The sequence below is a fragment of the Eleutherodactylus coqui genome, chromosome 3 (assembly GCF_035609145.1).
Source record: "Eleutherodactylus coqui strain aEleCoq1 chromosome 3, aEleCoq1.hap1, whole genome shotgun sequence".
Taxonomy (NCBI): Eukaryota; Metazoa; Chordata; class Amphibia; order Anura; family Eleutherodactylidae; genus Eleutherodactylus; species Eleutherodactylus coqui.
In genome coordinates, this window is record NC_089839.1 from 45,273,046 (window position 1) to 45,296,874 (window position 23,829).

Consider the following 23,829-nt stretch of genomic DNA (forward strand, 5'->3'; position numbering starts at 1 on the left):
GCTTGTATCTAGAATTGGAGTTTAGCCTCTTTCACTGGGTTTGCTACGTGTTCCAGCCCAGCAGTTCCAAAAGGATTTTCTTTTAGTACCCGGTGGGCCAATAGGAGGTCATTAACGCATTTGGTATATGTGCCAGAAGTATTTAGCTACAGACAAACTCTAAAAACAGTGCTAGCAGATAAAAACATCCAACAGGTAAAATCTCTCTATTCCTATAACATTTGGCATTATATGGAAGGATAGTATTTCCTCAAAGACTTCTATAGGTTCCATGTTATGTATGTGTACTACTAGGGTTGCCACCTCTTTGGTACTTCACTGACTCAGCTGGTAATGAAGTATAGGGGCTGTGTCAGCTGAAAGTACATCCAGCCGGGCAACAACACCACACCCTCAAGTATTTCACTCGCTCTATATATCTCTAGATTCAGTTCAGCTGATGTGCTCAGAAACTCTGACCCTTGACCCTGTATGGATCGCAGAGGCCAGGAGGAGAGGTCAGGCTCTCTGATTACATCAGCAGAGGCCGGATGGGAGCAAGAGTGTGTGAAATACTTGATGGTGTGGGGTTGCTGTCCAGCTGGATGTTTAGAGTGGGCAGGACACAAAGATAGGAATCTATTACTACTGGGGGCACTATTGATACTGGGGCCACTACTGGAGGCATTATTACTGCTGGGGGCACTATTGTGGCCATTCAGGGGGTCACTATTACCATTTGAGCTACTACTATTACTACTGAGGCCACTACTAGGAGCCCTATTTCTATTGGAGTTACTGAGGGGTCACTATTACTACTGAGGCCACTACTAAGAACCCTATTTTTAATGGGGCTACTTGGGGCTCACTATTACTACTGGGGCCACTATTACAATCGTGTCAATTAGGGGAGCAGCAGAATTATCAGTTGTGGCCACTACAAAAACAGAGGCAAAAATATACATTGTGATAAGCCACGCCCCTAACCACACCCACAAACCTTGGTCGGTATTTTTTGTGACAAAGGTAGCAACCTTATGTACATCTCGGACTTTATACTGAACTGTGATAGTTCCATCAGCATAGATGACAAGACCCAAGTGTTTAGAACTGCTCCCCCGCCTTATGGACTACATAAAGAACGGGGGAGAAAACCGTACATACTACAGTGTGAAAGCAGAGTATGCTATGTTAAGTGGTGAACCATTTATAGAGTGGATATTGGGTTCAGCCAAAGGCCTCCTTTGTTGAACAGGTAAAGCAAACCTCCAGGGACAAAAGGTGAAGTCGTTAAAAATGTGCCCGGGGTGTAGTATTCCTGTTGGCTGATACACAGTAGTAGACCTAACTACTTTGCCGTTCATTCAGAACAATGAAAATCCATCTGAAACCATAAATGTTTAGATACAGGATGAAGTGATGCGTTTGCTTTATCCTTATAGCGCTAAGTACATATAATAACAATAAAATGCTTTAGACCTGATAATTACAGCCGGTTATTATGCGGACAGATGGATGTCAATGTGTCACTTATAGCAGCACCGCAGAAAGGCACCAAATCCCTTTTTCCTTGGGTGGGGTGTTCTTATTTGCTTATTATTGCCCCATGCTGACTCTTGCACACTCATTATGGCCTGCCAAGAGAAGTGGACAAAGGGAGTGACAATTGATTTGAGCATATTTCTAGCGTATTAGAGACGTTGTCACTTTTCAAGCCCATTCAATAACTGGCCGATACTGTAAGTTCAATATCTTTACTATGTCAACATTTTTCTCTGTGTTAATGACTTTAGACCCAAAATATTGAGCCAGGTATGACCAGGTTTAAAGGCCGCTTGTAAGCACCTTTAGGGCCACTAAACAATCGGCATGCTATTAGGCAGCTGGGGTTTATCTTTCTAAAGCTGCCCCTGTTGGAAGCCTCCATTTTTTGGCATTATCTAGAAAAAAAGTTAGAACTTACTGGAGATGAGTCCAACACTGCAACGGATATCTGGGCATTGCCATACGAAGTAGAGGACCGCACACCTCTCTCCACTGCGCATGCACCCGATGCTCCTGGGAATGAGTCCTGGACTCAAATCTGGAAAGATATAACTACTTTTTGTGACTAATGCCATAAAGGATGCTTGTCACATGGGACATCTTTAGATAGCTAAACCACAGCCACCTAATGGCATGCTAGTAGTTTAGTGGCCCTAACAGTAGTCAAAGGTTCCCTTTAAACCTCTAATCTTAATGCTCTGTGGCCAGATTTGGTCCCGCGTAAAGGCACATTTACACCAGCCAATGATCGCTAAAAAATCGCTAATCGGCATCTAAACGCGCGCCCATTGTGCGCTTTTCGTGCACTGCTAGCTGATGGTTAAAGTCAGTCCAACCTAAAAATCGTCTTTCACTCTTATCAGCAGTTCTCCACGGGGAGTGCTGATAGCATTGTTTCCCGCTGGAGAACAAAGGATCTGAGTGCATATAATAACCCTTGAAGGCTTCATTTGCACACTTAATTGCTATTAAGTAGCTGAGTAGCTACTTAATAGCTTATGCAAAATGATCGCTCAAAGCTGTCACTCACAATCGTTTGAGCGATCTTTTAGCAATCATCGGCTGGTGTAAATGGGCCTTTAGTTGTGATAAAATTGAGGAATTACTGAACAACCCCCCGCTTGAGATGTCAGTGTTTCACTACTAGTTAAAAAGTTGCAAGTGACCATGCAACATAGTTTGCTTTCTAGTAATTTTGGTGCAACTTTTTGCATCATAGCGAAACATTGTCACAGAAATGCTGCGCTTTTACTATGGCCAAATGTCGCTACAGAGCCGGAGCCTTCATAGACTTTGAGGAATAAAGTCTTAATTACTTTTTCTTAAGAGGAACAACGAAGGAAACGGCACGTGACAGAGTTGTAAGAATAGAAAACCAGAACATTGCATCGCACCTGTATGAAAAGTTGCATTTACATGTCAGTGTGATCTGATTTGTTTGCCTTCCATGGAAAACAATGGGCTATTCTGGAAGAGAATCCCCCAAAAATAGGACATACTGCGCTCTCTCAATCTTGCACTATGAGTGCGAGCAGAGATGAGCGAGCATACTTGTTAAGGACAAATACTGTAGCGAGTATCGTCCTTTTCGAGTATTTGCCTGCTCGTCTGCAAAGATTCGGGGGGGGAGATCCCCCCCCCCACCCCACTCACTCCCGCAACCCATAGCTCACCCCCGCCGGCACCCGAACACCCGAATCTTTGCGGACAAGCAGACAGATACTCAAAAAGGATTATACTCGCTCAAGTATTTGTCCTTAACGAGTATGCTCGCTCATCTCTAAGTGCGAGCAAAAAATTGCGCATGTAGATTAACCTATTAAAACCAATGGGTCATTTTCCTGTGTAAGTTCCGCCTATATCACAATCGGACGAAACGTGCACGGGAAAATTGTTTGTGTAAGTACACCCTAAAGGCTTCTGCCCACTAGCGTTTTTTTTAATGCTGCGATTTCGCAGCGTTTTTTTTTTTACTGCAAATGTCAATGGGACTTTCTAATGTTAAAATCGCATCGCAAAAAAAATCGCAGAAGTGCAAACTTGCGATTTTTGTGCGATGCGATTTTAACATTAGAAAGTCCCATTGACACTCGCATCACTTCAGTACGGTTGAAATTGGCAAGTATTTCCTATTGTTTTCAAAATGTTTTTCTTTTTTTCCATGCGCTATTGAAATCAATGAAGGCAAATACAATGCAGGAAAAAAAATCGCTCATGTATATGACGCTATTCAAAAGAATGGGGTGCATATTCATGCAAAATTTCTGTATCTCGCAACTCACAAATCTTGCGCTATTTTCTCGGCCGTGTGAAAGCGGCCTAAGTAAAACTAATACAGGGTGAGCCACGAAAAAGTAGCCGGCACCACACTCTTATGAAAGCTGTCTAAAAGAAAATCTGTCCTTGTTGCCCCTAGCAACCAATCACAGCGCAGCTTTCATTTCTTATACAGCTGAGGGAAAATAAAAGCTGCGCTGTGATTGGCTGCTGCAGGCAACAAAGACAGATTATCTTATAGACAGCTTTCATGAGAGTGGGGTATCAGGGTACTTGTCCGTGGCCCTTCCTGTATAAGGATCAGACTTTGACCACTTCTCTTATTTGCGATTTAGCATTCTATGACCTTTCTTAAGTTTTGAGTGGAATGGGAAGGAATAGGAACTCCATAACATAATATATATATACTACTGGAATCAAAGCTCTTGGGGTTCCTTCAGACGGGCGTATGCACAATAGCGTGTGACTTAGCACAACATATTTGCAGTGTGAAAAAGTCTTTTTTGCGTGTGTATCGGCATATTCTACCATACTTTTTCCACACGCAAGATGTGTTTTTTTGCGCTTGAGACCCTACTAGAGATGAGCGAGCATACTCGCTAAGGACAATTGCTCGAGCGAGCATTGCCCCTAGCGAGTACCTTCCCGCTCGAGAGACAAGGTTCAGGTGCCGGCGCCGGGGAGCGGTGAGTAGCGGCAGTCAGCAGAGGGGAGTGGGGGGGAGAGAGGGAGAGAGAGATCTCCCCTCCGTTCCTCCCCGCTCTCCCCCGCTGCTCCCTGCGGGCCGCCGGCACCGGAACCTTGTCTCTCAAGCGGGCAGGTACTCGCTAAGGGCAATGCTCGCTCGAGCAATTGCCCTTAGCGAGTATGCTCGCTCATCACTAGACCCTACCTCAGCCTACTTTTAATGGCTATTAAGTCTAATGAGTTGCAGATTTGTGCTTTTTTCCCATGAAACGTATTATGCATCTCCTTGCGTATTGCGTGCACATTTGCGCACCCCCATTGATTTCTATGTACAAAAGTCGAACATTCTGTTTTTTTTTCACGCATGCAAAATGCGCACACAAAATACGTGCATGTGAACAAAACCATTGAAATCAATGGGTTCTACTCTCTGCGGATTGTTCTCGCAATTCCGCCCCCGTGTGAAGGAGCCCTCACTGTGATAATAATGTTCATGACTACTGTGATCTACTTGGTTATATTAGATGCTGCTCCAGGGAGGGGTTCACACATTATCCTTATGTTGGGGAACTGTTACTTATGTAATTGCCTAATAGGGTCACCAAAGGTGATGATGGCACTTACATATTTTAAGCCCTTATGGTAGGATTTCTATATCCCAAAACTAAAACACAAGATACATTATGTGATCCGCTATGACAAAAGCATGTGGTCCGGTATATCTTGCCAAGATTCTGCAGATCCAGCCAGGGAGCTAAGTGTTGTTTTCTTTGAGCTGTTATTGCTTCTTGGTGTTGGCATCGCTTGGTATTTTATGTAATTGCACAAGTCTGGTATAGCATGGGAACAGTTGTCAGCTTTGAACGTCTTCCATGTGTTTACTTATGAAGTGCACTTCAGTCTTGGGAGAATAAATATACATGTGCGAGTTACAGATCTTCTGAGATATCTGTTGCACTTTTCACATCATATAGCTTATGGTTCTGATTTCCTGCCGTAGCACCAGAAACGTCAACTGTCCCGTGTGGACCAGGAGATTTCAGGACTAGAAAGTGTGACTTTGTGTAGATGTGACGTTAACGAAGAACTCAAGCAAGTTATCAGCTTCTGTGAGAATCTTTTTTGGCTCTTTTCCTGAGAACACTTCCTGTTACCAAGTTCTTTGCATCCTTAATTACATCCAAATTATCACTATATAAAGGGAATTTGTCAGCTGCTTTGAACCCTATAAGCTAAGCTTATGGGCTCAAACAGCTGACCAACTGAGTTCGGGGGATAAGTCTTAAACTAAGTGAAACAGGAGTATAACCGGTGTCCTCTATGAGGAGGAGCCAGAATAAATATACACAGACTATACGCAGCAGAAGATGTGTCAGTGTTGATGCCCAGCCCCAAAATGACAGTGAGCACGGGCTAACATGAAGAGGGATCATGGCTGAGAATCGAGCGGGATAATTACCTCATGTGATCTAAACTCTACGCTTCTTTTAATACATCCCAGAATTGTGTTTATTTTATTTTTTTGCTGCTGCATCACACTGTTGATTCATGTTCAGTCTGTTATCTATTAGTATACCCAAGGCTTGCTCATATGTGATGTTACTTAGCCCAATTCTTTCCATTTTTCTTGCCCAGATGTAAGACTTTACATTTCTCCCTATTAAGTACCATTCTGTTAGTCGCCGCCCATTGTTCCAACTTCTAAATCTTTTTGAATACTCTCTTTCTTCTCTAGTGTTCGCTATCCCTCCTAGCTTTGTGTCGTTGGCAAATTTGACCAGCTTCTCCTCAATTTCCTCATTTACATCATTTGTAAAATGTAGAACAACACTGCCTCAGAGCCTTGTGGTACCCCACTTGACACATTCTTCCAATTGGACTCACTAACTTGTATGGGAAATGTTGTGGGCATGCTCTGTGACCTGTGCTAAAGCTATTGTACACAAAGGGAGAGGAGGTGAGCTGTGACTATCACCTATTGTGATTGGTGGATCCTTTGTTATCTATAAACAGGTGTTACTTTTCATTGTAATCTTGCCTTTGATGATAATGAGATGACTGCCGAAAAGGGAATCCTAAAGAGCCAGACACCTATATATTGTATGGATAGGCTTTCTCTGCTGCGGCCGTGTCTGTGCAGCTTCCTGCTGTCTATTAGACTGCATGTACCAGACTAAGGTAATGAGTATAGGCCCATTTAGACACAACGATTATCACTCAAACGATGTCGCTAAAGCTACTTTTGAGCAATAATTGTTGTGTCATTTGTAACTCAAGATGAGCGATCACCTTGCGCTGCCAGCGGAGGATGCAGAAAACAAGCGGGGTGTCCCCGCTTGTCTTCTGCATCCAGCTGTTCCCCACTCCGAGCGCCCGGCTGTTATACAGCGGAGCGCTTGGGGCGGAGGAAGCAGAAGGCAAGCAGGCTTGTCTTCTGCATATAGCTGTTCCCCCCGCTACGAGCGCCTGGCTGTTATACAGCGAAGCGCTTGGAGCGAAGGATGCAGAAGACAAGCGGGGTGCCTTTTGCATTCAGCTGTTTTCTGCACGGAGCACCCGGCTGTTATACAGCTGAGCGCTCCGTGCCAGGTATGGAGAACAGAGCTGGACCGCTCTGTTCTTCATACCCAGCCTGTCATCAGGGAGCAGGATACAGCTGAAACAATACTATCAGCTGTATTCCGCTGTGAATCTCTGATAAGGCGCATCGTTGTCTTTCAGTATGCTGAAAGACAACGATGAGCGACGGCTTAATAAAAACTGTACGATGTCAGTGCAGTTACACACAACGACTATCGCTCAAAAGATGGCTTTGAGTGAATTTTGAGCGATAATCGTTGTGTCTAAATGGGCCTTTACATACAAATATGGGTGGATTGTTGTAGAGACATAAGGGAGGGTGCTCTTTGAGCCATTTGAGACCAATTGGCTCTTACATTGTTCTTACATGGGGGCCCTCCCCTATTTCTGTCTGTCCCTATTATTTTGATTGTTTTGTAACTCCATCGACATTCCATAAGACCTATACAATTATGTTATATTCACTTCAACCTAATTTGCTCTATAAACAAAAAAAAAAGACCGATTGCTACCTTCCTATGGCTGAGACCTCTATTCTACATCACTGAATAATCACAGTGAGGAGGAATTTGCATGAAGTAGTGGTAAAGAATGTGCCCTGCTGCTTCATTTAATGTTTATGGGGCTGACCAAAACAGCTGAGCACGGTACTCGTGATCGTCATATCATCAATGGACATGATGCCACTACTCGAGAGTCTGAAAGCAGAAGAAGTGGCGCACTGTTGTACTTCAGGCAGAGAGACGTGATCGAGCAAGTATAAGCAATAGTTGTTCCGTGTAAACAAGGCTACCAGCAGGGCGGGGAGCAATAATTAGTTCACTAGTTTTTCGTCTCAGCTCACCTTCAAATAGTCTCTGTTTGACTAATTACTGTCTGGCGTAAACAGACAATCGTTTGTCTTTAAACAACTAATCAATAACTGTACAGGGAGGTGTGCGATTCAGCGACTACGAACAACAATTGCTCTGTTACAAACACATGCTTCATCACTCATACACATGTAATATCTGAATAAAACAGCACCACCGTTATTTATATTAACCGCTTAAACATGCAAGGTTTGAAGCCCACATTTTGATTTAAACATGTGGGCCTATCCACCATGTCCAGACGAGCATTATTGGATGGTTCCTAGCTCTAAAGTCACCTCTCTTTGGGCAGAAAGCCTCCAAACAACAAGGTTTGCCTTGATGCGCTGGATGGGCCCCCATGTTTTGATCTAAATGTGCACTAAGAACCTTGCATATTTATGCAATTATTAAACAACAGTTGTGAAGTTAAATTTACCGCTGTTATAGGTTCATGTTGATAAAACCCGTTGACAGGTTGCCTTTAATGTCCAGATCGCTACTGAAGGTGATCGGCAAAAACCCCACCCAATAGGTAAGAGTACAAGAATTTTAAGTGGAGGAATCTGTAATAACTTAAGTTATTTGGCCCACTGACTCGTGAAGCTATTTTGGCCCGTAACATAATAGATACATATGTCGTCCTGTTGCTCTAGAGATTCACAAAATGCTATTACTTGACTATGCTCGTCTTCTTGTTGTTTGGTTAATTTTTGCAATAGGAACACTCTGGGAACAACATTTTTGTATTGTTTCTTGTAGGATCGTCTTTTTTTCGTCATGGAGTATGTAAACGGTGGAGACTTGATGTTCCAGATCCAGCGTTCACGGAAATTTGATGAGCCACGATCACGATTTTATGCTGCAGAAGTAACCTCAGCTCTCATGTTTCTTCATCAGCATGGGGTCATATACAGGTATAGAGCTGCTGTCTGTTTTCCTCTTTATTTTTCACTATCTATGAGTAGAAGGAAGTGATAAAGATTAGAAGGATCGAGCAAAGGTGGAAAGATGCACAGCAAGGACAGAAGATATGCTAAATGGTGCAACATTGTGGAGGAGTTTACATATGACGAGTCACTGAGGAGTTCCTACTGTAAAGGCCCATTCTGCTGCTCCATTCATCTCTATGAGACTGCTGAAGGAAAGTGGAGTAAAGCATTCATCAATCTCCAGCATTCCCATAGAGATGAATGGAGTCGAAGCATGGCCTTCCTACAGAGGGATTCGGGGATGGTTTGTTTGGGCAAATCGCTGGCATAGGGAATGTTTACAATCTTGGAATAACCAACTTTTGATTTTTAACCCCATGGCAACATCCGCCGTGCATAGGGTTTGCCTAGAGTAGACTGAGAAGCTGAGTCCACTCCATATGTGGCGGTTACCGTCTGTATTTGACAGCTGACATCCAGCTGCAGTGGCTGCGATTAGAGATTACTCTGATCATGGCCGTTAGCCATTCAATTCTAACAACCGCAGTGTTAAAATGACATGTTTTTTCATGTTAAAAAATCCGACAGAGATGAATCAGTTCAGATTTATGTCCACCTTCAGTGCGAACCGATATATGTACAATTACATTGAAAAACAAGCTGAAATCTTTTTGGGTGGAAAAATAAAAATAACAAAACTAAAATAATGTGGTTACATAAGTGTATTAAGGCCCATTTACACCAGCCGATGATCGCTCAAAGATCGCTCAAATGACAGTTTGAGTGACAGCTTTGAGCGATCATTTTGCATAAACTATTAAGTAGCTACTCAGCTGCTCAGTAGCAATTAAGTGTGCAAATGAAGCCTTCCTGAATGCAGTTAATAGCCCGAGGGCTCTTATCTGCGCTCAGATCCTCTGTTCTCCAGGGGGAAGCAATGCTATCACACTCCCCGTGGGGAACTGCTGATAAGGCTGACAATTTTTAGGTTGGACTAAATTTAATGATCAGCTAGCAGTACACGAAAAGCGCATGATGGGCGCACATTTAGACGCAACGATTATCACTAAAACGATCGCCTTTTATCGGTTTTTTTTGTGATCATCGACTGGTGTAAATGGGCCTTAAGACTTATACTTGGGGAAGTTTTTGTGTTCAGAATTAGCCAATCACATGTAAACTCCTGTTAAATAGTAGTCAGGACTCCATTGCAATTTTTTACAGTGATTCTGATTTCCCCATGTAAGGGTCCGCTCTTCTAGGAGGATTTTCCTGACATTTTCTTAGTTGGTCCATAAAGAGCTTACAGCACATCAAAGGGATCTGATTGTTGGAAGGTGTCAGTCAAGAGAAGGGGACCAAAAGAATCTACAAGGCATTGAGACACCGTGAAGACGTCAGCAAGAAGTGGATTAAATTGATGAAAAAACCTGAAAAAATTGGTCTGGGAGGCGGCCAAGAGGCCTACAGCAACACTAAAGGAGTTGCAGGAGTTTCTGGCAAGTGCTGGTTGTGTAGAGCATGTGACAACCATCTCCCGTATTCTTCATATGTCTGGGCTGTGGGGGTAAGGGGGCAAGATGGAAGCCTTTTCTAACAAGGAAAAACATCCAAGCCCGTGGGAGAACGTGTTATGGTCTGCTGAGACCAAGGTTGGACTTTTTGGCTATAATTCCAAAAAGTATGTTTGGCGCAAAGCCAACACTGTAAGAGCAGTGAGACTGTGGAACTCTCTGCCTGAGGAAGTGGTGATGGCAAAATCCATAGAGGAGTTTAAAAGGGGACTTGATGTCTTTCTGGAGCAGAAGGATATTACAGGATATAAATCTTAGGTTATTTGTTAATCCGGGTTTACAGGCAGGTAGGAAATATTAGGGGTTGGTCCAGGGGTCTGATTGCCATTAGGGAGTTGGGAAGGAATTTTCCCCCAAAAGGGCTAATTGGCTTCTGCTCTTGGGGTTTTTGCCTTCCTCTGGATCAACAACACAGGAGAATAAACAGGCTGAACTAGATGGACATTGTCTTCATTCAGCCTTACATACTATGTTACCATGCATCACCAAGAGATCACCATACCCACAGTACAAATAGTGGAAGAAGCATTATGCTTTGGGACTGTTTTTCTGCTTTAGTGAAGGTGGAAGAATGTATGAATAGTTCCAGATATCAGTTTATTTTGGCACAAAACCTTCAGTTCTAGGCTAAAAAGCTGAAGATAAAGAGGAATTTTACCTTTCAGCATCACAACGACCCAAAGCAGACCTACAAATCACCAAGAGAATGGCTTCACCAGAAGAAGATAAAAGTTTCGGAATGGCCCAGCCATAGCCCACACCTGAACCCCAATCGAAATCTATGGGTTTACCTGAATAGGGCGCTACACACGAAATGCCCTCGCAACCTGATTGCATTGCAGCGCTTTTGCAAGGAAAAGTGGGCCAAGATTGCCGAGTCAAGATGGTAGAGAGCTGCCATGCTGCTAGACACCGACCCAAAAAGACTGAATGCTGTCATAGAGTCAAAGAATAGATCCACAAAGTATTAGTTTGGGGGGGGGTAAACATTTTATATACGATGTAAATGGTTGAGCAGAGGGTTACCTGAATGTCACACCCACGCTGATATAGCAGGCGGACGTCCCTACGTCATGGCAGCCTGGGGCAGTCTTAATAGAAAATACAATTTACGGCATTTACTGAAGTATTGCAGTATATACTATTAGTGATCAAATGATTGTTAGTTTAAGTTTCCTATGGGGGCTAAAAAGGCAAAAATAAGTTAGGTTTTTAATCATTACAAAAATGGAAACATATTTACATTTTTCTATATTTCATAACATCAAAGTTGCGCTAATTTTTTTAACCCTTTGCAATCCAATTTTGGATTCAGGGTTTCCTAGGGGGCTTCCTCTTTCTGCCATTATACAATGGCGCCATCTGCTAGCTAGAGCCAGTACTGCAGTATGAGACATGCTGGAGAGGCCCCCGACAACAGAGTGGCCAGTAATCTACAGTAAGGCTACCCTGCCGGACGTCTTCCGACATCGGAGCTGTACAGCCTTCAATTAGAATGTCTTTAGACGTCAGACAGTGGATTGGAAAGGGTTAAAGTACAGTGCAGACTGTCGTGTGCAGCATTTACAATAGCAGCAATGTGAATGAGATCTTCAAAATCGTATTAACAGGCTGCAGAGAAAATCCACCCATAATCTGTGTGGAAATTGACATGCGGAGCAGAATTTTAATCCACAACATGTCAATTATGTTAAAAGTAGTGCAGCAAAACATATAAATTGGCTATTGCCGTAATCGTACTGACCCACAGAATAAAACGCATATGTTTTTGCCACACCATGCACACTGTAAAAAAAAAAAAACTGCAAAAAACAAATTGGTGCAATTGCATTTTTTCTACTCCACCTCACTTCAAAAATGTTAACATTTTTTCCAGTGCATTCTATGGAACATTAAATAGTATAACTCAAAAGTAAAATTCACCCCGCAAAGAAACAAGCGGTCATATGGCTATGTTAACGGAAAAATAAAAAATGTTATTGTGAAAGTAGCGAGGAAAACAAAAATGAAAAATGGTCATATCCCTAATGGGCTAAAAATGGTTAAAAAAACTAGATCTATGCTACCACCACAATCGCTAGGGACTGTTACAATTTATACTACATGGTACAAAGACACTAAGAATATTGATACAATTCAATTTTTTTTCAATCCTCCTCCAAAAAAAGTATTAAAAATAAGCCATAAAATCTATGCACCTCGAAATGGTACTCAGGTGTACAACACTTTCACTGGCCCAATTTGCAGCATGCCGTTTCAGCGTCATTGTACAGAATAGGGCCCCTCTCACACATGCGCAATGTAACGCTCCTATTGATTTCAATGGAGCCTCGCAGAAATGCACTCATTAGAAAATGCCGCGATTTTCGAGTGCTGTCTGGTCTATTTGGCGTCTCTCACACATATATGGCTGGCGAAACGCCGCAGTTTTGATCGCTGCGCTTTGCCACGAGTTTACTTTAGTTTTCGGACGCGTTCCTGCGTCCGACAGTGGGATTTAGCGCACCCGATCATTGTGATGGGTGATGAGGTGCGCTAAATGCCGTAAAATAGAACAGACAGCACTTAGAAAATCGCGGCATTAGAAAACGCGGCGATCAAGGGCATGTCTGCAAGGCCCCATTGAAATCAATCGGAGCGTTATACCGTGATTACCGCAACGTTCAAAACGCCATTGTAATCGCAGTAAGAAGTGCATGTGTGAGTGTGGCCCTTTATTGCGTTTAGCGCACCTTATCATCCATCACAATGATGGGGTGCACTAAATCCCGCTGTCGGAATCAGGAACCTGCGTCCGAAAAAGAAAGTAAATTCGCCACAAAGCGCCGCGATCGAAATCGCAGAGTTTTGCCAACCGTATATGTGAGAGTGGCCTTGATCTCTGCCTTTGACCTGTGCCGTTCCCTGACCCGTAGATTCATGTTGTAGCCTTCGGTTGCATCAGCCAGGTCACACAAAAGGCTTCCACACCTGAACTGTTACTGTAAATCATCAGGTGTGATGAGGAAACAGCAGGGAGAATGCAGGCAGCAGAATATGTGCTTGTTCTAGTTTGCTTGCTCAAGCACTTTAGGCTGTTTATCTTTTTGGAGTGTTGAGGTTTCAATAGTGCCTGCGGGCATCACCATCTGTGTGTGCCAGTACTCTAATCCAAATAAAGGTTTATGAAATGCCTGGCACCGAGTGGCCCACAAGTGACCCTGCGGAGATCAAGGCAATCTCTTCAGCTCTTTCCCTTGCGTCTCTAAGTCGTTGGCACTTCCTGAGTTTGTTTCACTCGTCTCCAGAGTAAATGGGCAGCAGATGGGAGGCTTTCAAGTCCGTGCCCTTTCCTCCCATTACTCTCGAGTCATGTACAGGAAGAGACTCGGTCGTAGATAGATGTGCTTGTTCCTCCATTCTTGGATGGTTTGTCCCTATAAGAAATGAATACAATGTTTCCTAAATGGAGGAAGCTCGGAGGTTGACCATGGCTCATCTGTAATTACTTAAAATAAACAGGGCTAATTATACTGCAGCTTTCAACGGTGAATTATGTAATATTGATGCTACACAATATACACAAACCTTCAAAGGAGTTACACCCTTTATTAGGAGATCACATCAGCTCAAAGCCACTGGGCAAACAAGAGGTAGGGCATGTTAGAAAGAATGCGAAAAATGGTGGGGGTCTTAATTGTCGAGGAACCCTTCTAACGAAAGACATAATGCCGATTGCAATAAATGGCAATTTGTTAGAATTGGAGTTACCACCAGGGGTGCAGGGGCTGGCGTCTCTGTCCGGAGTTTCCCCACTCTGGTGGTTGGTCGCGGCGGCCGGCGGTGCGCCCCGTATCGTGTGCGAGCACGCCCGTCTACTAGTCAGCCGCGCAGCACTCTGGTCAGTGCGTGCCACCGGGGAAGGCAGTTTCATGATTTCCCCTGGTGGTCATGTGACTTCTCCCTACCCTCTGGACGGGGAGTTCTACATATAAACCTGCTCAGCCAGTCCTTCTTTGTCAGTGTTTGGTTTTGATTCCGTTCTGCCGACACCCGCTATCATTGACCTGACTTTTCGTGTTCTGACTTCTGCATGACTGACTTCGCCTCTGGTTCATCCCTCTGTACTTCGCACGGGCTTTCTGGTTCTGACCTGGCCTGTTTTGACTATTCCCCGGTTGCTGTTTGGTTGCTGTTTACTCCCTGTTACTTTTAGGTTCCCACTTGTCCTTCTTCCAGTCCCTCGATCCCAGGATTCCTGACACTAGTGCAGCGTAGGGACCGTCGCCCAGTTGTCACCCTGGGGCTTAGCCCAGGGGGGCAAGTAGGTAGGGACACGGGAGAGGGTTGGCATAGGGAGTCACTGACCATCTGCCCTGGCCAGCCCTAACACAATTGCTGTAAATATGCATCGTAACATAGTATGTTAGGTCGGAAAAAGACATATATGTCCATCCAGTTCAGCCTAGTCATCGAGAAATTCCTTGGAAATGCCCTTTAGTTTACTTATCATTGACCCCTAGCATTGTATATAAACTTTATTATTAGGATTTTTTAAGGGTCACTCTACTGTCAGCATCAACCTGCTTTCTGGCTTTCTTGGGTCAGCATATATTGAGAAATGTTTAATGGAGGTTTAAAAACTTAAAGTGCCCATATACGTTCAACAGCTGTTGGCTCAATGACAGCCACAGGTATTCCTCCCAACGTCTGCATACATATAAATGCTTGGTTTAGCCAAGCCTTCATGTGTTTTCAATGGACAGAGAGAAGGTGTCTGGCAGCGGCTTATCTCCAAGAAGAACAATAGCATCGCATGATGAAAGTCCTGATCCTTCTTTCCCTCAACACCATCTGTCGAGAGAGTCAGGAGTGCCCCGTACACATATGATAGTCGTCTGACCTTGCCAAAATCAGCAGGTGCAGACATAGTTTTCCTAATGTGTATAGGGGCCTTTAGTGTCTTGATCGCAGGTCTCAGTGTTTCTGGTAGCATCCTCTAATGGTCTAACAACTATGGTTCTCCAAATGAAGCTGCGAAAAAAGGATCAGTCATTATTAGCCAATCCGACTCATCCAATATCTGCCTTAAGTATCTGTTAAATGTATGCGGTTTTTAACATTGAAGCCTATGTCATCTAATGTCCCTCATTTTGGGATATGTTACACCAGCAGAAACGTTATGGCAAGTGTAGTGCTCTGCGAATCGAACCAAGCAAAATTCTACCCGAAACATGGATCTATGGGTTCAGTTAGCTCAACATTAGTCCTTAGCACTGGTGTATGACACTGTCAAAGAGCCATAAAAGCCCTGTATAACATTCTCGGAGTGTTATGTAGAGCTTTTATCACTCTTACGGCTAATGCCCATGGACAAATTTCTACTGCGTTTCCTGCGACGGAAATCCGTGCGTGAATTCCGCAGCTACTAGGTTCTATTGAACCTAATAGCTTTCTGTGTGCTGATGCTCACTTGTGGAATTCCGCAGTGGGAAATAAATCTCGGCATGCTCTATTTGCAGCGGAGTTGCACTGCGGAGATCTCCATTCATATAGCATATTAATGGAGACCGCAGAATTCCGTGATCACCCGCAGGCACTATCGCGTTTTTAAATTAATTCGCGGGCATATCCCGCAATGCTTGTGGGCATGAGTCCTTAGACAGTGTTATATACCAGTTTTAGGGCTTTTGGTGAACTTCCACTTTAGTTCGAACTACTGTGTTTCCCCGATAGTAAGCCTTCCCCTGATTTTCAGGGGGAGGGGCTTGCAATATAAGCCCTATCCTGAAAATAAGCTTTAGCTACACTAGATAAAAAAACGGCAATACTCACCTAGCCGGCAGCATCCCGGTCCCTCGTACTAGTGTCCAACACTGCCGCAAGCTGCTGTGTCCTCCGCGCTTATAGCATTGTCTTCCTCAAGCAAGTGCTGTGATTGGATCACGAGCGCCGCTGGCTCAGCCAATCAGAGCCGGCGCTCAATCCTTCACAGCCATTCAGTGAATGACATCACTGAATAGCTGTGATTGATTCATTGAGCGCCAGCACTGATTGGCTGAGCCAGCAGCGCTCATGATCCAATCACAGCAATTGCTTGCTGGAGGAGGTGTACTCAAAGCTACCAGGAAGAAAATGCTGTCAGTGCAGAGGACACAGCAGCTTGCCGCAGCTCCGGAGACCAGCGCGAGGCACTGGGATGCCGTCCGCTGGATAAGTAAAATACCCCCGCCCAAAAATAAGACACTGTGCCTCTTTGAGGGCAAAAATTGATATGAGTGTCTTATTTTGGGGGAAACACAGTAATTTGGACCGAATCAAACTATTGCAAAAGTCTGACAAACCGACCAAACCAAAATTTTAAAAAGTTTGCTCATCGCTAGGGAGGACTGATTTCCCTGTTGTGTTGTTTTTTAAGTGGGGGACTTATGGACCCTCTGAATGTTCAGGAGTCTCAGGACCTTTGGGCAGTGCTTGATTGTACTAATGGTCTGCCGACTTAAGATTAAAGGTTGTCATAAAACAGCATGAGTGTCTTCTGAAGGCTATACAGGACAACCGCGGTCGTTTAATTTTCTTCCTTGGCTGAAATGAGACATTCTGTAATCAGGGAACTTTCTCTATTTTGTGATTTAGTTTGTTTTTCGTTGCCTTTTGAAATGACTCAAATACTTGGATATTTTTTCTTAGGAGGGGCCATGATTGACATTTTACCTTTTACCTAATTTGTGGAAACCCGCATCCCAGCAGTGACCCTTTCTTTCATGCCCTTTCCTTGCTAATGACCAGAGTATGATTAGCTGGAACGCTCATATCCATCTTTCCTGGAAAGTTAAGGATTTAAAACGTGACTGTGATAGAATTGTTTTTAAGGCAGCCAAACACTAATATTTTTGTTCCAGCTGCTTGCTTTGGCCGTGCCTCCGTCTGTGGCTTATCTGCCTTGACTTATCTAACATCTCATTCTAACATACAGACATGTTCCATTTTAAAACTGCTCCATAATATTGTAGTTTTATCCCATTTTTTAAAAGAAATGTTGACAATTTAGAAAATTTAAGTTTTACCCGACATTTTCTTGGTACCATTACTAGATATCTGGATTTACAGTTGTCTGTAAACCCAAGGTTTTTGTGAAGTGTTTTCTATACTTATAGTGTGCATTGTACAAATTGAACAGATCCTCGAAATCTTAATGGGGCCTGCCTTTAATTTCTTATCATAGTGTAATTTTGGGCAAAAACGTAAAATGTAGAGTTTGGCCAGTTCTATATCCTGCACCATTTCCTGCATCTCCTGTTGAAATTATAAACTTTTCCTCGCTTAGGGGCTAATTCCCACGGGCGGATTTCCGCCGCGTGTCACGTGGCAGAAATCCGCAGCATTGCCCCGCAGCTATTAGGTTCTATTGAGCCTAATAGCGCAATGCTCACGGTGTGGAATTCCGCCTGTGAAATCACACGTCCTCACCCGCGACATGTTCTATTTTGCCGCGGGCGTACGCGTGGACGGCTTCCATTACAGTCAATGGAAGCCGTTCGTCACACTATCGACTGCTGTAGCACAGCGGAAGATAGCGTGAAAACGCTTCCCTACCCACCGACGCCCGCGTCATATGACGTGGCCGGCGTGTCATGTGACGCGGTGGGCGTGTCGTATGTCACTGCCGACGCGTCACATGACACTGCTGGCGCGACATGCGTTGTACTGCGCATGCGTACCGGCACGGGATGCGGGGCGTCGGGCAGCAGATCCGGAGGTGAATATGGGGTCTTTGGGGGCGGCGCCATGAAGGGCTCCACTTGCGGAGCCCATCACGGCCGTGGGCACTAGGCCTAAAGGTAAGTTCACACATTGCAGATAAAATCCGCACTAAAATCTGCTTGTGCAATTTTTTTTACGGATTTCACCCCAGAATTCGCTCACTGTATTACAATTAATGAATTCTGTTTGAAATTCCTCAGCATTTCTGCAACAAATAGAACATGCTACGGATTTCTTTACTATATTCCGCTGTGGATTTATTTTCCTCGGTGAGTGAATGGAGATTTGTAATGTACATTGCTCTGGAATTGTAGAGTGAAAACTGCATGTGAAATTCTGCAGCAAATTCGTAATGTGTGAATTCACTCTTTGAATTGTTATCAATTAGGGCTCAGTCAGACGGGCGTTTTTTGCTGCGCATGTTTTTTGCGTTTGCGATCCGCATCTATTAGAACCAATGCTTTTCAATGGCAGCGGTCACATGTCCTTTTTTTACTTGCACACAAAAATTCGCAGCGGTGACTATAAGACAACGGATTTTAAAATGCAAATAACTGCGACATTCAGGATTTTTTAGGTGTGCAACCCCTGGATGCTGTCATCCTGCTGAAAGGTCTGTATCTGAATGGCTGAGCACTCAGCCAATCACAGGCAGTGCTCAGCTATTCAATGAATGACAGCTGAGCACTGCCTGTGATTGGCCACAGCGCTCAGCCAATCACAGGTAGCACTGGACCATTCATTGAATAGGAAAAATATTCTGTACTGCGCATGTGCGACGGCAAACCACCGGGTCCATCCGCAGTACAGCATGCAGAATCCGGCTCTGCCATGTGCAGAGGAGGCCTTATTTGATTGAATAAACAGTATGTAAAAAAGCTCATTAGCTCCCTCTAGTTGTGGTTGCAGGCAGTCAGAGATTTTATCATTTGACTTTGTTGAGAGGATTTGGAGCTCTGTATAAGAATTCTTTATCTGTACCCATCATGTATAGATGTGCTCATAAATGAATTGGCACAGAATTTTGCAAACTACATAATGGAGATTAAGATGAAACCTTCAATTTTTCATATATAATTGATGATTTTTTTTTGCATTTTAGAGATGTTATAATTGGCTATCCTATACTTTGTTTCCCTAAAATTAAGACCTACCCCAATAATAAACCCTACCCTGATTTTCAGGGGGCTTCAAATATAAGCCCTAACTACACTATGTGAAAAAAAAAGCAATACTCCCCTAGCAGGCGCCATCCGTGTCCCTCCCGCTGGATTGCGGTGCTCCAGCAGGCTTCCGTGCAGTCGTCAATGTCAACAGAACATCTATCGCTGGTGATGGGGCTTGAATACCCCGCCTCCAGCAAGCGATTGCTCTGATTGGCTGAGGCGGTGCTCCTGAACCAATCAGAGCCTGCACTCGATGAACCAATCACAGCCATTCATTGAATATGTATAAGATACCCCCCGAAAATAAGACCCAATGCCTCTTTTGGGGCAAAATTTTATATAAGACAGGGTCTTGGTTTCGGGGAAACACGGTATCTTCATTACATTAAAAAATGCTAGTAAGAATATCTACTACAAGAAGTGTTTCCATCTTAGCCACTCAAGGCCACGATGGGAAATCTGCTGGTGGCTAAGAGAATGGAAACAGACTAGCCTGAGCGGACTACTCTACTTGAAGTGAATGTGAGTTATAGCAACAACGTAACTTAAGAGCTGTAGAAACGGTGTAACTCGTGGTGCTACCCTGTTTCCATAATGCCCTTCCACTTTTTTGGGAGTTGCGGAAGCAGCATAGCACAAAATGCTGAGGTTTTTCCATAATTTCTGATCACTCTCGTCCATCGTATACAGCCAGGCTAGGGCCAGTGGGAACCACAACTTGAAATAGGCCTCCTAGGAGAGTTCTGTGGCTTATTAAGTTGATATTTAATAAAACTCGAGATGGAATAGCACTTTAGTGACTGCTCTGTGACCGTTCCTGACCTCCATCTGATCCCTTCCTATGTAATTTGTTTATAAGCATTTTATTCTCTTTAATGTTTGATTAGCAGTACACATGTGCCAATTTCAGCGCATAATTCCGCTCTTAGATTCCATGCTCCATTTGATCTCAATCAGCTTGTGTTTGTATTTTGTGCACGTTCCTTGGCCGGCGTAGGTCATGAATAAACCCATTGACAACTGAGGTATATTTAGCTACTACAGGACTGCACACCTGTACGAACACATCAGAATATGTGAGGGCATCATTCATCTTATAAAGAAAATGCTCAGCAAAGTCATGTTTGCTTTTCCCACTCTTGACCCAGGTATTCTCATTATAAGGTCATGTCAAAGGAATCTGTTTGCTCAGTCTCCCATTACAGTCCATAGACAAAGCATTGCTGGTACAGAAATACACAGCAGGTATTGTACTAAAACCAGACTTTAGCCTATGTCACAAACGGTCCCCTGTAGTCATACCGATTCAGCCACTATACCGCTCAACTTTGACCATTGTCTGTGTACAGCATCCCTCACTCTCCACCTCGCCACACCTTGCACATCTCCAGCCGCTTTACCTTCTGTATCACCCTATTATTTGTAGTATGTAAGCTCGTTGGAGCAGGACCTTCACCCCTATTGTTTCCTTTAATTGATTACTACATGTAACTATGGTTTTGTTTCTTTTCTCCTAAAACTACATCAAATTTTCACACAAGTCCTAAAAGTAGATAAAAAGAACCAAATCAAGTTAGTCAAAAATGTTAGACTTGGTCATATATTGAGGAAAATGCACCAATATCGCATGCGTGGAGGGGTGAAAGTATGTGAACCGTTGCTTTCAGTATCTGGTGTGATTTTCCCCCCAGTAATTGTTGATTAGTTCTGCACATCAGCTTGGATGAATTTTAGCCCATTCCCATATATAAAACATATTCAACTCTGTTATGTTGGTGGGCTTCCTCCCATGAGCCGCTTGCTTCAGGACCTTCCACAACATTTCTATAGGTTTAAGGTCAGGACTTTGACTGGACTATTCCAAAATGTTAACTTTATTCTTAACCATTCTTTTATAGAACAAGTTGTGTGCTTTAGTCTTGCTGCATGACCCACGTTCTCTTGAGATTCAGCCTTTGTACAGACGTCCTGACACTTTCCCTCAGAGTTTGTTGGTATAATTCAGAATTTATTGTTCCATCAATGATGGCAAGCCGTCCTGACCCAGATGCAGCAAAACAAGGCCAAACCATAATAGTAAGGCCTAATTCCATGGCGTTACCCCGCAGCTATTAGGTTCTATTGAACCTAATAGGGCAATGCTCACGGTGCGGAATTTCACCGTGGAATTCCGCCCTGTGAATTCACCCATAATCACTCGCGGCGTACGCGCAGACGGCTTCCATTGCAGTCAATGGAAGCCGCCTGTCACACTATCTTCCGCTGTAGCACAGTGGTAGAAAGGGTGAAAACGCTTCCCCGCCCACCGACGCCTGCGTCATTTGACGAGGCTGGCGCATCATGTGACGCTGTGGGTGTGTCATATGACGCTGAAGACACGTCACATGACACTGCCGGCGCATCATGTGCTGTACTGCGCATGCGTGCCGGCCCGGGATGCGAGACGTCGGGGAGCAGATCCGTAGGTGAATATAGGGTCTCTGGGGGGGGGGCGCCATGATGGACACTGCTGCAGTATTCTGCTTGCGGAGCCCATCACAGCCATGGGCACTAGGCCTAACACCACCGTATTTCACAGATGGTATGAGGTTTTTATGCTGTAATGCAGTGGTTTTTTTTTCTCTAAACATAATGCTCCTCATTTAAGCCAAAACGTTCTATTTTGGTCTCACCTGTCCACAAAACATTGTTCCAATAGCCTTCCAGCTTGTCCAGATGATCTTTAGCGAACTGAAGACTGGCAGCAGTGTTGTTTTGAAGAGTAGCGGCTTTCTCCTTGCAATTCCGTCATGCACACCATTGTTGTTCAGTGTCCTCCAATGGTGGATGAATATTAACATTACCTAATGCCATAAAGGGGTTTAGCTGCTTAAAGATTTCACTGCGTTCCTTTATGACGTTGCAGACTATTATGCGCCTTGCTCTTAGCGTGATCTTTGTTGGTTAGCCACTCCTGGGAGGGTAATTTTGGTCTTGAATTTTCTCAATTTGCACACAATCTGTCTAATTGTGAATTGGTAGAGACCAAACTCTTTAGATCAGAAAATCAAAGAATCGGTGTGCTTTCCTACCTGAAATGTATCTGTTTGATTTGCTTATGTAATGTACACAATGATATTGCAGCCAGCATCATATACAAACCTATCCAACAAAGTGGAATTATGTCACTATCCTTTTGAAAAATCATCCAAATGTAAAGTCACTTGAAAGGGAAAAGCCACCTCCTTGTTTGCTAAAACACATCCTGCTCCAAAGACATACAGTAATTTATGGTTCTTGAGTTGGCACAATGGAGTTTCCTGTCCCTCTTCTAAGCATTTCTTTAAAGTCTCTTGTGATCAGAAGAAGTGAGCTAATTTCATGTAGTTGCATAACCGGATTTCTATATTTTGAGAATATTTTTTGTCTCAGTTCATAATGTGAACACGTAATAGTGTAGATGTGGTCCTGATAAAGGCTTAGAGTTAATAATTAAGAAAAATGCAAGGAACTTGTGCAAAAAGTTGAACTTATGACTCCAGAGGTCAAACGCACGCCAATAGTAATGTTACGGTATTTCCTAGTCTATTATTAGATGGGAATACCCCTTTAAAAGAAAATAAATCTCCAGCCAAAATTTAAAGAAGTTTACCTATTAGCAGACCTTTAAGTCCTTCTTTACAAAGCAAGCAATTATTTCTTCACCCTCTTAATATTTTTTAAGTGGGCATAGATAGTAGACGGTCACAACAGTAAATTGCAGATTGTAAGGAAAATATGCAAAACATTCAGATCTTCTCCTGAATAAAACTGTATCCAGTGGTGGACTCTGCACCACACGGGGCCTCGTGTGGCTCAGAGTGTTAAGCTCTCGCTCACGACCTGAAGGTTGCGAGTTCAATGTTCAGCCTTCCATCCTCCTGAGGGCGCCCACCCACTTGCGTTTTTTTTCCTGCGTTTGCGTTTTGCGTTTTTCCTGCACAGGCATAGAGATAACATGTGTTCCTGTCCACTGGCGTTTTGCGTTGCGTTGCGTTGCGTTTTTTAACATAGGAACTGTCAGTTGCATATGTGTCCTTATTTTTCTCCTAATGCACCCATGAAAGTCAATGGAGAAGCCGCGAAAACGCGGCGAAAAACGCCGCAAAAACGTGGCGTTTTTCACGCACGAAAATCGCAAACGCCAGTGGGTGGGCGCCCTGAGGTCGGTAAAATGAGTACCCAGCTTGCTGGGGGGTAAAAAATAAATTACCTAAAAGCGCTGCAGAATAAGTTGGCGATATACAAATAAGTCCCTTTTCCCCCCAGTCCCCTTGGCCCGCCAAAGGGATAGATTCTGAGGTCCACCCTCAATCATTTTATTGAAAGACAAGAAAATTGGGGGGAAATACATAAAATGGAGAAAAGGTAAACATGAAAAACACTAATTTACAATGTGAACTGCAGGGTTCTAAAATGGAAACAATCAGGATACATACAAAGTCTTTCCACTAAACTTACACAGTTAAAGCAACCC

At 43.7% G+C, this 23,829-nt stretch overlaps 1 protein-coding gene across 1 annotated transcript in view; it reads left to right on the forward strand.

Annotated features, from left to right (window-relative positions):
- PRKCE (protein kinase C epsilon) overlaps window positions 1-23,829 on the forward strand; it is a 331,438-nt gene that overhangs the window by 260,137 nt on the left and 47,472 nt on the right. The window contains exon 11 of the mRNA XM_066595547.1: window positions 8,682-8,836. Coding sequence (XP_066451644.1) covers window positions 8,682-8,836 — 155 coding nt within the window. The remainder of the gene's footprint in view (window positions 1-8,681; window positions 8,837-23,829) is intronic.